Source organism: Clytia hemisphaerica, unplaced genomic scaffold (genome assembly GCF_902728285.1).
Source record: "Clytia hemisphaerica strain Z4C2 unplaced genomic scaffold, Clytia hemisphaerica genome assembly, whole genome shotgun sequence".
NCBI lineage: Eukaryota > Metazoa > Cnidaria > Hydrozoa > Leptothecata > Clytiidae > Clytia > Clytia hemisphaerica.
The window spans coordinates 1,205,591-1,223,264 of record NW_027104378.1 but is presented as its reverse complement, the minus strand read 5'-3'; the positions used below and the strand labels follow the sequence as shown (position 1 = coordinate 1,223,264).

The 17,674-nt window shown below is 36.2% G+C and overlaps 1 protein-coding gene and 1 long non-coding RNA gene across 3 annotated transcripts; one reads left to right on the top strand and one right to left on the bottom strand.

Annotated features, from left to right (window-relative positions):
* Positions 1-5,507: 5,507 nt before the first annotated feature.
* On the top strand, positions 5,508-7,758 carry LOC136819107 (uncharacterized). Its single transcript, XR_010848394.1, has 3 exons — positions 5,508-5,593; positions 6,478-6,657; positions 6,982-7,758. It is a non-coding gene; the product is annotated as an uncharacterized lncRNA (long non-coding RNA).
* Positions 5,593-13,773, bottom strand: LOC136819106 (uncharacterized). Of its 2 annotated transcripts, XM_067075276.1 has the most exons (9): positions 13,646-13,773; positions 13,204-13,480; positions 12,830-12,978; positions 12,199-12,379; positions 9,221-9,896; positions 8,628-8,908; positions 8,175-8,454; positions 7,763-7,957; positions 5,593-7,441 (listed from the first exon to the last, which is right to left on the bottom strand). In XM_067075276.1, exons 1-9 carry the CDS (start codon positions 13,725-13,727, stop codon positions 5,759-5,761), a joined length of 3,804 nt encoding a protein of 1,267 aa, XP_066931377.1. In that variant the 5' UTR covers positions 13,728-13,773; the 3' UTR covers positions 5,593-5,758. The 2 variants fall into 2 exon arrangements, with proteins under 2 accessions (XP_066931377.1, XP_066931378.1); XM_067075277.1 differs by lacking the exons at positions 12,830-12,978; positions 13,204-13,480; positions 13,646-13,773 and adding an exon at positions 11,725-12,060 and having other exon boundaries at positions 12,199-12,287.
* Positions 13,774-17,674: the final 3,901 nt, after the last annotated feature.

Below are 17,674 nucleotides of genomic sequence, written 5' to 3'. Positions count from 1 at the left end.
GCCAACCTAGAGGGGTAGTAACTTTCTATACGATTTTCGTGCTCCTCAACATCCAGTTTATGGAATGAAGAGGTAAATAGCGTTTTAAGGGGGCTTTTGAATTAGGGGGTCCTAAAAGAGCTCGGGTAAGGAATTACTATTGAGAAGCCGTTTTATGTCAGTAACATCAATCCATATCTTTTTATCTTAGCAATGGAAATGTCTTGAAACTTGGTAAATATACTCAAAAGAAGTAGTAAAATAAAAAGCTTTGAAAAATGTTTTCCAGGGGCTCGCAAGGAGAAAAACGGGTAAAAAGAAGCCGTTTTTGCCTATTTTTGGCCTGTTTTGACCCTCTTTAACAAATTACACGCTTTAAAATACTCAAAAACTCGACAAAAACATAGAAAATGTTGGACTTAATCGAAATCGTTAAGGTTACGTTGTCATTATTGGCACTTTTTAACGTTTCAGCAATTCAGGTGGTAAAAATGCTATTTTTACCTATATTTCTCCTATTTTGCTCACTTAACTTGTCGCATTGTCATTCGTCATTCGAAACAGCTTTGACCGCCACAATCGCTAAGACTTAGTAATGAGGAGCAAGGTAAAACAACACTTTACGACCTAAGCATTAAAGCAAAAAAAGTCCGTTACAAGAAATTTCCCAGAAATCTGCTTGGATATATTGTCGAGCAACCCGTACGATACAATTCCTTAGACATGAAATAATTAATTTGGACTCAACTTTTCTGCCCGATAAAAATCAACTTGCTATACGGTCAATTGCGAACCCTGAAAACAAAACGTTGAAGCGAACCATAGTGTAAAGATGGAATACTTGGCTACGCCTAGCTACGATGCGCGAGGTCGTAGGTTCAATCCCTGGTCGGGTCATTTGTACTTGATATCTCACTGCTTAATGCTCAGAATTTAAGAAAAAGATAAAGGGTAAGTGGAGTAGTCCAGGGAGAAAGAGTGGCACCTTCCTCCACCTTTGGGTTGATAGCCAAGCTTTCGGGTCTCATTCGAATGCAGCCATGGTCTATTAATACAAGTGCATATCGTAACAAATAAATAAATCATATTCTTGTAAGAGTAATTACCATGATGCCACATTTTTTTCAATTCAACAAACATTGTGTTGAACTCATGCAGGTCATTAAAAAATGACCTAGATTTTTATATCATTAAGAAAGAATTGTTGAAAATAAATGACCAGACAACGAAATTAGCGAACGTGAGAAAAAACAAACATATTATGTTCAATGTTGGAGGTTCCTACTTACCGGGAATACTGACACCAAAACATCACTTCAATCAGAACATGACTACCGTGAGAATCACATGTCGAAATCATATTCCGACCTGTGACAACGAATATCAATTCTATTCAGCGCGCATTCAACGCTGTGAAAAGTAAGCATGACGAAAATCTAAGATCTTGGATTAAGTTCAAAGTTGATACTTTCAGAAATATCATCGACGCTTTAAAAAAAGAGTCAGTGATAGAGAATGATAACATAAAGATCTGTGCATTATTTCGATTCCATTAAAGTATAATTAATAGTTTAGTGCAATTACTGTTATACATTTGGAATGATGTAGAGGATTTCTTTTGAAAGAAACATTTCAACTAAACTTTGAGGTTTCTGGGGGAATTCGTCAATAGTAAGCACGTATACTGATACAATCTGCTAGACATTAATACGGCAATATCTGCTCTTCATCTTTGATTCTCTCTATAGTGATTAGATTGACACATCCGCGATAAAATTTCTATACTTGGTCGTCCTGATACTCAGGGTACAACATGGAGGTCGGAGAATGCCCCGAATTCGCCCCCTGAGATGCCAAAAAGTGCAAATAAACGTGTCGTGAAAGTGTAGTACGAGTTTTATATTGGTCAAACCTTCCTCACTTCTGTCCAGGATTTTAAACATATTATGAGCTCTTCATTATTGAATTAAGTTATGTAGCCAATATAGGCGAAAAAAGATGATGTGCGCATTATTACCTCCTGAAACGTCAAAAAGTGCTTGCAACAATGCCACATCCTGGTTGAGTTTTGTATGATTTTTACATTGGCCGCACTTCTATGAGGTTTTTGAACTAGCTAGGTAAGCAAAATTGGTGATAAATAGGCAAAAGTTTTGAAGTTCAATATTATCCACACTTCTATGAGGTTTGTGAGCATTCTTGAGCTCTCCAACTAGCTTAGGTAAGCAAAATAGGCGAAATATAGCAAACATAGCATTTTTTACCCTCTGAAACGTTGAAAATTGCCAGTAATGACAACGTAACCTTAATTTTCTTAACGATTTCGATTAAGTCCAACGTTTTCTATGTTTTTGTTAAATTTTTGAATATTTTAAAGCGTCTAATTTGTTAATGAGGGTGAAAACAGGCTAAAAATAGGCAAAAATTGATACTTTTTACCCGTTTTTCTCCTTGCGAGGCCCTGGAAAACATTTTTCGAAGTTTTTTGTTTTACTACTTCTTTTGAGTATATTTACCAAGTATCAAGACATTTCCATGGCTAAGATAAAAAGATCAGAGCTGATGTTACTGACATAAAACGGCTTCTCAATAGTAATTCCTTACCCGAGCTCTTTTAGGACCCCCTAATTCAAAAGCCCCCTTAAAATGCTATTTATCTCTTCATTCCATAAACTGGATGTTGAGGAGCACGAAAATCGTATAGAAAGTTACTACCCCTCTAGGTTGGCGCTACCCGGCACTCAGGAGCTGGTCTAAAAACACATGGCTTGAAGCTGTAAGGAGACTCGCTGCCATTGAGAATAGGGAATACTACAACATAATTCAAAAATAGTTGGACAGTAGGGTCTTTTCTGATACTCATAACTCTTTCTGTGTTTATTTTCATGACTTCTTGTAAGCAAATGTTTTGTTCGTCTTGAAATTATCTTTCTTTTGATATATAATACTTGTATATTTGGACAACTTTTTTTTCGGACATATTTTCCGGACATGTCCGGTTTTAAACTGTCCGAAAAAGTGGTTTCCCCTGTCCGGATTGATGGGGCTTTTTTTTTGGTAACTCAGTATACCCTAAAGAACATCTGTGCCAATTTTCAGCTTGATGGCAATTTTGTCCAGGTCTCAGGCTAATTCTACCTGACTAATTATGTACCCATTTTAAATAATTATTATTTTTTGCTTTAAAAGTTTTGTCCACCCCCTGTATGGATTTTAAATGTCAGAACACCCAATAATAGTAAACAAATTAGTGCAGTCAATTCAATTAAACTCTCAAATTCAAATGTTCAATAAAAACCATACCAATTTCTGCATTTTGAAATCTTGGAGCTTTGAATTCATTTCCAGGTCAATTCTTTATAGCTGAAATAAAAAGATATATCAGATAAAGATATATTACTGTGTGTACATCTTAAATAGTATATTTTGCAAACAGTGCCTCATATCTTTTCAACAACTTCGATTGAAAGTAAAGGTATTCATTACATGTACAAACCTAAGGAAAAGTATGACTTACTCTTTTCATCCCCTAACTAGAACAAAAAGGTTTCATCTCCAAAGAAGTGTTAAGTGCAATGCCAAAGTGTTACTTTCTGCTTGACACATTTAAAACCTTATTATTGATGTCAAAAAGACAATCGTGACCACCATGTCAAAAGATACCGGCTAACTTTATTGCCCTTTATTGGGAAGGAACTTTGGTTTTTAATGTGGCTAAAATGTGTAGCCGTATCGATTCATTTAATGATCCCCTTTGTAATCTAGCATAAACCATCTCAAAGGGAAAGTATTGTTGCTCGCAAAAACGCCTTTGAAGAAGGAGCGCGTCACAACATGTCAATCCCGAGAGACAATTTCATTTTAGAGAAAATGACAAGATATAGGTAACTCGCAAAAACGTCTGTCACATTGCTGTTTATCTTAAAATGTATATATATAAATGGTAAAATTAGCAATAATATGAAATATAAAAATATATTATATTCTGAGCAAAAAAAGGTAACTAAGTTCAGCATAGTTCGAGAAGCGCGTCATCGCCCATAATCTTGTATCCAAACCCCCTTGTTTTTTAGACATATGAATCTTTTGGATCATTTGATTTAAAAAAGTACCAAGCCTTCCCAAAGTTATCCAAAAACACAGAAAATATCTTAAGTCTCAGAATACAGCCAGACAGCAGTATCATCATTTTAATTATTCTATTTGTGTTTTAACGTTAACAATTATTTTTAGTTATTTAATATATCTTTAAAGTATTTCACCCCTTTGTGAAGGGTTTCAGATGAACCAGTAATGAATAAGTCTCAGATAAACAATTTGAGGAAGTCATAAATGATCTAATTGATCATAAATATCAGAATCAATAATCCAGGATACTGATGCAAAATCAATTGTTATTGATGAGGTATCAATTACTATCGACTACCTTTCGGAATTGAAGCCTTAAAATATGCGCCGTATTTTTGATGACGGATTGAATCTAGCATTTCCTTTGTTTTTGAGTGATATATTTTTCGAAATTAAGCGGTAAATTTTAGTTTCAATCTGTCATTCGTGTAAAAACCAGACGGGTCGTTCAAGGCCGCGCAACTTTGGTAGGATTTGTTGACTTCAAATCCTACCAAAGAGATTGACCTCTAGCCCTTCGGGCTTGAAACTCAATGGTGGGTACCCCTTTTTTTTAATAATATGATTCAGAAAGTTGGTATCCATATCAAAATGACAGCAAAACTTTCCTAATGTTTGCCCTTATAGCTAGAAAATACCCCGGGGTACATATCAGTCTAAACAGGTTTCAATTGGATTTGTTTTAGCTTTTGAGTATAATGACTGTAAATGAGTAATAAGTTTATAAATGACTTTGAAGTTTCTTTATTTTGGACTTTTTCGATATTTTCAAGTTTTATTTTTGATCAAGAAGCAAAAGCATTTTTTCTGTGATAGCATTTGGTAATGAGTGAATCTATTCTGTTCTAAAATTATGTATTAATAATTAGCTTCTCCTAGTTTTTGCACATCAATTATATTCAGATAATATTGATTCAGATTGATTTTGCTAGCTTCATTGGGTTTGTTTTTATTATATTGTCAGTTTTCAGTCATTTTCTATTTTAGCATATGACATTTTTTGTGTTGTGTTGAAGAAAGAGTATTTCAAAAATGAGTTTTTTTGAAGTTTCTCTTAGTACCCTGTTTGTGTGGGAGGGGGTGGGTTCCCTTTAAACAGCTTTAAACTCAAATTTGTCAGATTGGTATTGGTACTAAATTAGGGGGTGGGTCCCATGATATTTTGTCAAATTCAAAAAGTCATGTTGGTATCGATACCAAATTAAGGGGTTGGTCCCCCTTTTTTCTGATAATTAAGATTTTCAAGTTGGTATCGATACCAAAATAAGGGGGTGGGTCCCCCCTTTTTCTGAAAATCATGATTTTCAAGTTGGTATCGATACCAATTTTGGGGTGGTGGTGTTAACTTAGCTCAAAAGGTCAAAAGTCAGGTTTTCGGGCTATGGGCTGGTATTATAAACGTTGACCCCCCCCCCTGAAGATACACCATATTAGCGTTCGAATTGGTATACTACACATCAGCGATTAGGAAACCTTTCCAATTTAGGTAAGTGCGGATTTTTTCATGAAATTTCTTTGGAGCAGCTTGTCATTGATTATGAGTTTGAACTAGGCTTCATTTTGATTGAAAAATAAACTTGAAAATTATTACAATATTAAATCAATCACTAAGTATATATACGAACTAAAAAAGATAAAAGGTTAGAAAAGATCAACGTAAACTGGCAATTGCAATTGCTGCCTTTTTTCTAAATGAAAGTTCTCTAGCTACGTTCCATTGGTTGATAAAAAATTGAACGTAGAATGTAAAGTGTTCTTGAGTCATCAATTTGGCAGACGTTTTGATACATTGAAGAAAACTATTGAACTGCTCACATATCGATGTGTTGACACCAGCGTATCCTTGTAGCCTGTTTGATCGGAATGTCTTTGAACACTTATGGGTATACCCATGGAAAATGTCATGAAAAAATCTGGTTAGTTCGAAGAAGCCACTCTCTCGATTACGACAATACTCCTCCAAGGAGCATGCAAAATCGTAAAATACTGATAGCGGTGCCTCTTTTAGAAACATATAGAGGGATTGAGCTGCATCTTTTCTTCCTTCGGCCTTTGGGATAATATGAAATCCATAGCAGTGCCCATGACAGGGGCAGAACCAAAGGAAGAGATAGGTGCAGCCTTTTTTTGATACTGTCGGGAAGGCTTTACTGCAAACAGTATCGTCTGTTTTCTTGTCATCTTTGTCAGCCGTGAAGTTCCTGGGTTCCCGCAATTGATGTCCTTCTTTCGTGAAATAGTATGCACGGCCATCTCTTGGGGGGTTGTACTTTTTGAAATTGTTGGGTTTTTCTTCTTCGACGTTTTCTCCTTGTAATTTTTTCCTCTTGTCGATGATCGATTTTAAAAGTAATTTCGTATATTTTTCAGGTACTGTCCCTTTTGCACTCCTGATGGATGACTCTACCCATTCTCCGAGTTCTGGGAAAAAAGACATCGAAGCTCTAAAAAATTCGGCTTTGAAGCGCCACAACTGGGACGTTTCATCAACTACCTCATCGACTTCGAATAGCACTAACAACTTCTCCACCAAAGGCACATGCTTCCAAGGTAAGAAGTTAACAATGCTTGCTTTAGGTGCTGTCAAGGTAGCAAGAAGTTTAGCCAAGTCGATCACTTCTGCTCCTTTTCCTCCAAGAACCATGTATTGTACGGCTAACAGAAGTGCTTCATCTGAACCATTGAGCTCAGCAACGGCTGTCAACAGTTGCGTATCTGTAAGAGACTCCCTATCAAGTTTGTGAAGAGCCAATTTCCTAACATTGTTGTTTATCAATGTCCTTTTGTCTCCATATGTTTCTTTGTCAATAAAAACTCGATCCAAGCCTTTGTTTGGGGTAACAATCGCAGCCTCTTTATTTTTTGTTTCAATAGGAATGACGGTCGATTGCTTGAGAGTTATTCCTATTTTGGTGCCATCACATGCCAGCATATGGATGTTATCGCCACAACCAAAGCAAGGCTTACGGAAGTCGATCCCCATCGCAGAAGCCCAAGCAAACCACCACTTGATGAAAGTATTCTTAGTCATGAATGGCTTCTCCGACAGGAATCGACCATAATTTGCATTCATGACCTTGACGAAACCGGTGAAAGTTTGCTTGCTCGTCATCACCAAATCGACAAAATTCCATCCGACTTCATAGCTACAGCTCACGGCATTCGTGGAACAGAAAATGAAGTCTTTGGCACCATCGTACTCCTTTGTGCACTTTCCTGACATACACCGTCGTCTGAAAAAAGTTGCTTCGTGGGCACCAACCAACGTGTACAAAATAGTTTTGCCGTCTTCGAAAAGGATACCGTCAGGAGAATCTTCATCGTACCATACATTCTGTAAAAAATGATTGAATTTTTTTCTTTCACAACCTTACAATCATTACAGTTATTTCGAACTCGTAAGGAAAGATGAAATTTGCTCGAACTACAGAGAGATTCGAAGTGTGGAAAATATTAAAAAGGTGTCTCCTTGAAAAAGAACTAATAATAAGTTCGAGAAAGATCGGAATAGAAGTCCGAATCAGCGAGAGTCCTCAGAATTCTTAGCCAAAATTTACTGTTTCTTGTAAAAAAACATTTATTCATTTAATTACCATAGTATGTACTCTTTTCCAAAATTTGAATAGAAAAAAAACATTTTATATGAAATAATTACCCCGCATTCACACTCGCCGTCCTTGTTAGGTTTTAATTCAAAGGGTCCAGGTTCAGGATGAAGCATCAGAAATGATCTTAATCTTGTTTTTTTGTTCATAGCGTCACTTGATGAATCACTGGAAACAATCTTCTTACTTTTTGAGCCTTTGTGGAATTTCCATAGTCCCGTTTCTTCGTCAAATACATTCTGCCACTAAAAAATAAAGAGATAAGGGTCATGCAGTTACTACAAGACATTATCAGTAGTAAGGGTCTTTTTGAAGCCAACCATTTTATACCTCTCTGTATTAACTGCTTTTCATAAAATCCAAAACTAAACCACCATCGTAGTAAGTGCGTCAGAGTCAAATAGTAGCTGCTTTACCCCCTGAGATATTTATCTCTTTAGTTTTCGATATAATTAAACTAACCGGTTCTTTTTGGGCATCCAAGATTTGATCGAAGTCATCCTCTTCAACATCATCCTCTAACAGTGTAGAGTCAAACTTCAATGACGTAACGTCAAAATTTTCTCGTAGTTTTGTCAAGTGAGGGCAGAGTTTTTCAGCTGTGCCAAAGTTTTCTAGATGACGTCTGTTTGATCCTTTAGATTTACAATAATCATTATGGCAAGAAATAACTTTTTTTTGGGATCGTGAAAACCAAGCGATTGTCACCAACTCTGCCTCGTCATTTACAACAACTGAAAACCTGTAAAGCAACGGGAATTTTTTAAGTTTTATTGTGATAAAGAAAAAAATCCATCATTCTTTCTCCTCATAGCACACTGATATTAGGACTTTCATCAAAATAAAGAATTAGGAATAAATACGTATTTAAAAGTGTGATGGAATGATGTATGAATAAAATAAAATGTAACAAACCTATATACGTTTGTCTTAGACGGAAGTAACACAATTGGATGATCTAAGAATCCCTTGGCTTTTTCGATAGTTTCCAAATCTACGAAATCTTTTAAATCGGTTGGACCAAGAATAGCCTCTGTTAGAATTCTTGTGTGACAGCAACCAAATTCACGCAAGGCATCTTGGTTTACTCCGTTACTTGAGAGGGTATGTCTAACTACGCCATAAAGGACACATGAACATGATACATCAAGCTCGCCGTTACGTGTTTTCGCTGTAACATGAACAAAATCGTATTCCTATAAGAGAATTATTGAACATCCTTTACTTTTTTATCTTTATTTGGAAAATAGGTTTGTCAGGTTTCATATTGAAAAATGTAAGTTAAGTTATGTATTTTGGGCCTTCTCATTCCTCGACCTATATTGAAGACATAAGCGTAATGCATCAAAGGGACGATTGGGTCGGAGTTTATAAGGGACGAATGACGCCAAAAGTCTGCATCTCTAAACAAAATGTTGTAACGATTTCAGATATTTGACCTAATTCCCCCTGGAACTCAACCCAGTTGCCTTGCACTTTGATTATAATAAGGGTTGATAATCGCTTACTTTAAACTCTCCAGAGTCAGAATTGTAGTCATTCATTACAACTGATTGTAAGGTTTCTGTTTTCACTCTCCAATTCATACAACCCACGGTCAATAGCTTTTCTGTATAGTATCTATAGAGAAGACCATCGTCTTTAGTTTGGGTTAGGTCTCTTGAGAGATTTTGAGAAAGTGTTATTGCTTCTTCTTGAGTGATCCCAAAGCTTTGACAAATGAGTCCGATATCAAGAGGTTGGCGTGAACGTTTTTCAACCATCTTTCTCCTTTTGGCTGCCCTATGCTCTTTCACTCCCTCGCCGTCATCGTATATCTTTAACACGGTGTGAATAGCCTTTTCTGCAACCCTAAGATCACCAGTGTCAGTAGCTATAGCACGGATAATCCGATTTCGTGGGGATGATGGAGTGATTCCATACGAACAAGAAAATTTTTGTTCAAACTTCACTTGTTGTGATGAAGGATCTTTTTGTAAACTCCAAAGCCACTTCGGAGAATTTGGTATTTGGGATAAATAATCTAGCTGTTCTTGTAATGGGATGCTTTCTTCGACTCCGACATTCTTTAACTGGAATAACGTATCGCCGTTTTCACTCGCTCTCCCATTCATCTTAAACTGGGTAAACAGTGTTTGCCAAACATCGTCAGTCCCAGTGCAGCGCTTTTGGCAAACCAAATACCTGAGGGTTAAAAAACGGAAAAAGAAAGTTTATTAAGGTGTAGCATGGGAGACATTAGACAAATTAGATAGCACTTCCTAAAGTAAAAGGATATATATTATGTTGAACTTTTTTGACTGTGGGCGGCTAAAAGCCAAAATCCGAGCTTTTCTGCCCATTTATTACTTTCTCAATCTACCATCCTAGATAACTCTTAGATAGCGCCTCCGAAAGAGATATTAAACTTTTTTGACTGTGGGCAGCTGAAAGCCAAAATCCGAGCTTTTCTGCCCATTTATTACTTTCTCAATCTACCATCCTAGATAACTCTTAGATAGCGCCCCCGAAAGAGATATTAAACTTTTTTGACTGTGGGCGGCTAAAAGTCAAAATCCGAGCTTTTCTGCCCATTTATTACTTTCTCATATCTACCATCCTAGACTACTCTTAGATAGCGCCCCCTAAAGAGATATTGAACTTTTTTGACTGTGGGCGGCTGAAAGCCAAAATCCGAGCTTTTCTGCCCATTTATTACTTTCTCATATCTACCATCCTAGACTACTCTTAGATAGCGCCCCCTAAAGAGATATTGAACTTTTTTGACTGTGGGCGGTTGAAAGCCAAAATCCGAGCTTTTCTGCCCATTTATTACTTTCTCATATCTACCATCCTAGACTACTCTTAGATAGCGCCCCCTAAAGAGATATTGAACTTTTTTGACTGTGGGCGGTTGAAAGCCAAAATCCGAGCTTTTCTGCCCATTTATTACTTTCTCAATCTACCATCCTAGCAATGATCTCGTACTTAGAGCAACCTGCACTACTTTTTGATTTTACTGATGGTGGTGCGATTGGTGAGCGCCATCAGGATCATAAAAAGCGAACTAAAGGACTTGGGTTCGAGTTTGCCATCCTAGATAACTCTTAGATAGCACCCCGTAAAGAAATATGTAACTTTTTTTATTGTGGGCGGGTGAAAACCAAAATCCGAGCTTTTATTTATTACTTTCCGATGTCTAACTCTTAGACTTAGACAGCGTCCCCTAAAGAGGAATTAAACATGTTGATTGGAGTCTAAAATCCGAGCTTTTGTACCTTTCTGATGCTCACATACCCACAGTCATCCGGATAGAGAGGTGAGGGGAGATTGACAAAAGTTTGGAGCACAGGCATTAAAATCCTTCTGGGACAAAAAATTTTCCTTTTAAATTTTCATGTTGATCGCATCGGGATATGACACAATTTAATCTACTTTAACAAGAAGGTCGTATTTTCACGATTGTTGACAAAAATTTCACAAAAGTGTGCAGTAGATAAGCTCGCAACTGTCATAATTTGATGGAGTGGGAGTTGGCTTGTGGGTTTAAAAAGTATTTTTTTGGTAAAAAGTGGATTTGATTTTTGAATTAACAATTACGAGGTTTCAAGGTATTTGTTTTTGCAAAAATAGCTAAAAATGGTGAATTTATGTTTAATTATTATGTTTAATCCAGCCAAAAAACTGATCATGGTTAATTCAAAACACAGTATCGAGAGTTAAGAAAATGGTCAAAGCTATTTAAAATTCTATTATGAGGTATCTGGAAAAAATAGTTATCCAAAACTTTTCTAAAAGGTTTTTCTAGGTTTTTTTGGGAACAGTGAAGACGGGAAGACAAACATAAATGAATGGAAACAATATCATTCGTTATACTATATTTATTTCATATTTCTTAAACTAAACATACAGTGCAGATGGTTCAGCATGTATCCCAAAAGAACTAGGATTGAGAAATTCCAATCGGCAAAGCAAATAGAGAAAAAAACATTTTACGTCAAAAAATCAATTTCCAAATGATCCATCGACTTACCAATTCAAAATTATCGTCTTTATGTCATGGGTTATGTCCGTCGATGTCAGTCTGTAAGTATAACATGAGCGACCGAAAAACTTTGACAACCTAAAATATTACAGTTTACAAGGAGGTTCCAAGTCCCACAAAATCTAAAAACCCCAACTGATATCTTGAATGATTGGTCCCACCTAAAAGTACAGTCCTCTCAAAGGCAATTGTGTGGACCCTTTTTAACTGTGAGAATTAATGCCACTAAGATTGGGATACGCTTCAAATTCAAATTATGGCGCACAGTCAAAGTTTTTTGGTCACCTCATGTTCAGTAGTCTCATGTTCAGTCGTCTGTTCAGTCTATTGTGGAAAAAAAAATTCAATTAGTCACTCCGTTGAACATACGATTCTAAAATAGTGCCAAGACTTTTAAAGCGTACAGATTCTACCATGAAGCTATACTAATTCAATAAATTCAAAGTTTTGTTAATAATTTACCTATCATCTCGATTTGAAATCTTCGAATCCTTTCTTTCGACATAAACTACCAATCCGAGACATTCAAATTGTTGGTCGAGTTCGGAGGACAGGCATTTGACGGAGTTTGTAACGCTACCCTTGTTGTTGATTAACCGAAGTTTATATATAGAACGTGGCTTCGTATTACTACTTCCAGATCCTAAAGATGAAATAAAGTACGGATAGAACAGAGGAAAAAAGAAGTAGTCCCGCCGACGCAGACGGTCCTATCCTGGAAAAGTTACCTATTCTGAAATAGGGAAATCATGGCCCTTATTAGACACCGTTGGCCTATTCGCGACACAACAGAGCCATGTTGCATCGGCAACGTTACTATCGTGTCTGTCATACCTCCCCATACTCTAATATACCAATTCAATTCAAATGGCATGGATTGACCCACTTGACAAAAGAGAATCACAGCTCCGAGTGGGAATCGAACCCCCTTACCTCCTGCACGGAAGGCACGAGAGATAACCACTTCGACACCAAATCTTTTCATTTAAATAAAATTTCCGAACTAAAATCCTGCAGGGCTTAAAAGTAATCCAGGGCCAGTAAGGGCTCCTCTGTAAAATACAACGTTAATCTTTTTGGACAAATTTTATACCTTTCGAAGAACTTGACTTCTTCTTCCTCTCCTTCTTTGAAATCAACGATTCCCGTGTTTGTGTATCAGCAACATCGTAGTTGTTAAAAGCTTTTACGTACAAAATTTGGTCTTCATTAATTTGCTGCTGTATCGTCTCCAAGTTCGTTCTAAAACGCAAATAAAATCGAAAAATAAAGAACTAATTAAACTTGCAATGTGGCGTCAATATGAACTGACGCAATCTTCAGACAATGCAGTGTATTGTAGATTTTATTTCAATCAATAAAAATGAGGAAGAAGCATATTATTTTGATTTCATCATGTAATCGAGATATAAATAATAAAAAAATAAATAAAACTGTTGAAGCATTATTAAGAACATTATCACATACCTAAACATACCATCAAAGCAACCGTATTCCACATATCTTGCCATACATTTGTGAGTCTCTCTGGACTTAACTACCACAAATGAAAACAAACCATATACTTCATTTGAGGCAGCAAGTTGGAGGAGGCTATGCTCAAGGTTGAAAACGCTCGAAAAGCCTTTCACAGGCGCATCCTTGTAGCATTTTTCCAGTTCCGTATCAAACTGGTATACTAAATCTGCACCTTCAATGCATACCTTCAAATTCTGATAAACAGTATTTGTTAAAGTGTCAATTCCTGAGAAAAGAATAAAAAGAATGCATGAGAGATCACGTAGAGCCTCAATAAATATCTTTGTAGATGTTTTTGAGATTTTAGAGCGACTGAGTGTGAATCGAAATAAATCAGAAATAAATGAGTTGAAAATAAGAAATGGCAAAACATAAACAAAATTTTTCATACCTTCCCAAAAATCATCATTAGGTGTAGGTGTATTTGTATTTGTAGCAGTGTCGATTTCTGAGGGTTGTTCATCTATATCCATTTACACTAATTTTTGTTTCCTATAAAATAAATTATACATGATAACAAGCAGATGTAGAGATTCGAGCAAGTAACTTTCGTATAATAATTTGAAATAATGTATACCAAGTTGCTGATCCAACAATCAGCTTACCAAAACAACATTGGTGTTATTACAAAGCGAACAGACAATGGACATGCTAAAGAAACGTTTGTGTGTCACTCAGTGTAACTGTGAAAGAAAAGTAAATAGTCAAAATTTTTAAAAGTATGCCAGACCCTAAACAAAGTTTTTTTCTGGTCTTCAAAATAGATTTTTTCTCACTGACAAACACTGAAAACACAGGTAAATCTGAAATTGTAAATTTGTTTACATTTATTCAACTTTATTAATAAATGCACATTCAACATTTTCATGTTTTGCCGGTATAAGGAATCTGAGCTTTCCTGAATTATTGTGAACATTTTAAAAAAGAGTTCCCTGAGTTTCTGTGAAAATTTTCCAAAAGCCAACAATTTCTAGGTTTTCCAGGGTCTGTTTGAACCCTGAACAACTACAATCTGGGTCAAAAAAAAGTCAATCTTGGGCTAATTGTTTAAATTTAATCAAATATTTCAATTTTGGGTTTTATAGACTTCCAGGCTGTATTCTCAGCCTTATTTGGACTTTTTGATCCTGAAATCCTAAGATTCTAAGTTTTATTAAGTGTATTTTTCAAACCCAGAGTTCCAACCTAAGTTAAAGCACTTCCAAATCATTTTGTGGTTTTAAAATTTTGTGGAAATTCCCTTTTTCCTCAAATATTATTATGGCCATCATTGTAACTAGCTCTCTGAATTTCATTTTTCAACCGTCCAAAGTTTTGCGTTCCAACCCTGGTGATTCAACTTTTTTGCTTCGCCATTTTTTGCCAATGCAAGCCACTATAATCCAATTTACATCAGCTTTTGCCTGAGCATTTGCTGTATGCCAATGCAGATTTGCAGGGCTGCATTCTGATAATCAGTTCCAACTGACAAACAACTGTGCACACATTTCCAAAGAAGATAACTGCTGCTGACCAGGCTTTCCCACTTGATACCATGCTTAGCGCTAACCAGGGGGGTGACATAGTTACTCCATGATGAGTAACTGCAATTTTGGAAAATTTCTCGTCACACCACCACCAGCACTTACTCAACTTTGGAGCAACTGTTTTTAGTGTTCAAAAAGGGATATACCACCCTATAAAATGAATAACCTGCGGCTTTTCTACATAGGAGTCGTAGTTTTTGTTATATCTTTGTATTTACGAATACTTGGAATAAGTTTGCTTGGTTTAAATGACTATCAAAGCATCCAGAAGCATTCACAATTTTCATTTCATAAATTTGACAAAAATCAAAACAAAAAAGTTGTGGAAAAAATTTCAGATCTTTTTCCAAAAAAATTCAATTTTTCTTTGAAAATTTTTTATTTTTTTGCAGAAATTTACCAAAATTTTTCTGAAAGAATGTAAATTATACACTTATTCGACTTTGGACTAACTGTTTTTCAAATTTTCAGTTGTTACAAAACAAAACTAAACGAGGCACAGTGGGCCTACTTATCGTGAGGGTGTCAAATACCACGTGTTCAATAATAAAATCAACTTTTATTATTGAACGGCAATAATTACCGAAAACGGCAATTTTCATTTATTTACTTTTTTATTTTTCTGCTGATTCATTTCTGCCGTTTTCGGCAATAATTTCTGAAAAGAGCAATAATTGCAGTTTTTATCTTAAACACCCGACTGGTAGTTATATAAGTGTAATAAATTAAGGTATTTTGCCTTCCTTTCAATCAGTCAAAATGGCTGCGGCATCATTTGGTCTATTTCCTCGATTGTTAATTGGTTCTACAATAACTGATAAATATCCATCAATCAATCATCAATTGATAATCAATATTAAGCAAACCAATGAATAATCAATGGATCTATATAAATAATAGAGCCTTCCTTAAAATCCTGATTATTATCCATATAGCGGTCATACCTTTGGACCAACTAATAAGATTCCGATTTCCCGCACTAAAAACATTACTGGCGCTTTTCCGGGGGATCATTTCAATATCCGATCCCTCACTCCCAGGCGGTGTCAATCGAACTGTTCGATTATCGAACTAATCGAACTTAATCGAACCCTATCGAACGATAGCTGTTCGATTACCGAACCCAATCGAACACCTATCGAACCGGGAAAATTTTCGTAAAGTTCGATGACTGTTCGATTATACGATTATAGTTCGATCACAGTTCGATGATTACGATTGAGGTTCGGTGAAGTTTGATTAAGATCGTCGATGAAGTTCGATTGATTCGATTAAATCGATTTATACCTTGCCACCCAATTTTTTATTTATATTCCGAGGACGTATTGGCGGCCGCCCACGGGCCGTTCTCGCGGGCCATCCTATAATCTATCCCATCGGATGGGACAAGCTAAGCTGGAGCTTTTACTAGCTCTTTGGTCGTTAATTTGTAAAAAAAAGGATTTTAATTTTTATTACTTTCTTTAAGAAAGTGTCATCTCTATTATTTCAAATGAGCAATAATGAGTGAAGCATACGGTGCCTGTGTTTTGATTAACGAACCTCGTTTCTGAAAGGTAAAGAAAAGTAGAATCAATCTGACACAATCATTGAACCACAATGAACTTTCATCAAACCACATCAATCAAACTCCATCGAACATCAATCGAACTCCATCGAACATCAATCGAACTCCATCGAACAAAGAACACTCATCGAACTAAATCGAACTTATCACGAAATTTTCGTAAAGTTAGATAGCTGTTCGATCGGGTTCGGTAATCGAACAGTTATCGTTCGATTTTGTTCGATAAAGTTTGATGGTTCGATTACGAAAATCGGTTCGATAGGGTTCGGTTGACACCCGCCTGGTCGCTCAACAGGATTGATTTTATAGAATGCATATCATCAGTGAAGTATGTAGAACAAGCAGATGTACAAAAGCTGTGTATTGTACATCGACACACACACCTACCTATAATATCCAGTATAATAAAAACAGCAACACACAGTATGTACAGCACAGGCAGGGCCGGCACAGGGACAGGGGGTTGGCAGTCAGGCACATCCTGGCAAATGAACGGGGTATTTTTCACTTGCGATTGGTGGCAAATGCAAGGGGTCGAAAACAAAAGTGATGTAATAGCACTGAATACCCCACGCAATTGAACTGGGTTGGAAATATTTTGCTTCATTTCAAAGAACTGCATAGATGAAATTTTTTTTCCATGGGTCAATTTTGTCTTCGAAGATTGAAGAAACTTTTAACAAAAAAATAAAGTTCCCAGTTTTCTTCCTTTTTTCCCGTTTTCAGTTTGAAGTTAATTTTTATTCATTTTCACGCTTTTAGCCTGAGACGTTCTATCTCATTTACACTGGATGACGAATACCCCATGCAAATGCTCACCCCGTTCATTTGCCAGGCTGTGCCTGACTGACTGGTTGGTGTATGGTATGTGTCTATGTACAATACAACTCATGAAATACTCTCGGGTGCCTAATAAACGTACATGTACGTTTATTTTTTTCGTATCAAATTTCCCGCCTGTACGCACCTTATTAGGAACTGTACGTTTATTTATTCTGAAGAATTTTCCCGCCTGTACGTTTATTCCCTCCTGTACGTTTATTTACTTTCACCCAATATCGCCCAATTCATACTGCAAAAATTAGTTATTTTTTGTTCAAGTAATAAGATATGTTGAAAGGCGGTTAATTACATTCGAACGTATCGTGGGAGATTTCGAGTGTTACGCGAGTTAATTCGAACGTTTTGCTTATTTAGTACTTGTCATTGATCTATAAGATACATGTACTTAAGTCAGTCGTTTCGATCTAGATGTTCTACTTTTGAAAAATTGGTAGATTATTCCCTGTACGTTTATTTCAGCCTGTACGTGTATTTATTTTAGCTC

Coding starts and splice junctions, on each gene's coding strand:
- LOC136819106 (XM_067075276.1), bottom strand. CDS start 13,727: ATGGATATAGATGAACAACCCTCAGAAATCGACACTGCTACAAATACA. Junction 12,979..13,203: donor TGCTTTGATGGTATGTTTAG/GTATGTGATAAT, acceptor TTTGCGTTTTAG/AACGAACTTGGAGACGATAC. Junction 9,897..12,198: donor ATTTCAAATCGAGATGATAG/GTAAATTATTAA, acceptor TTTAACCCTCAG/GTATTTGGTTTGCCAAAAGC.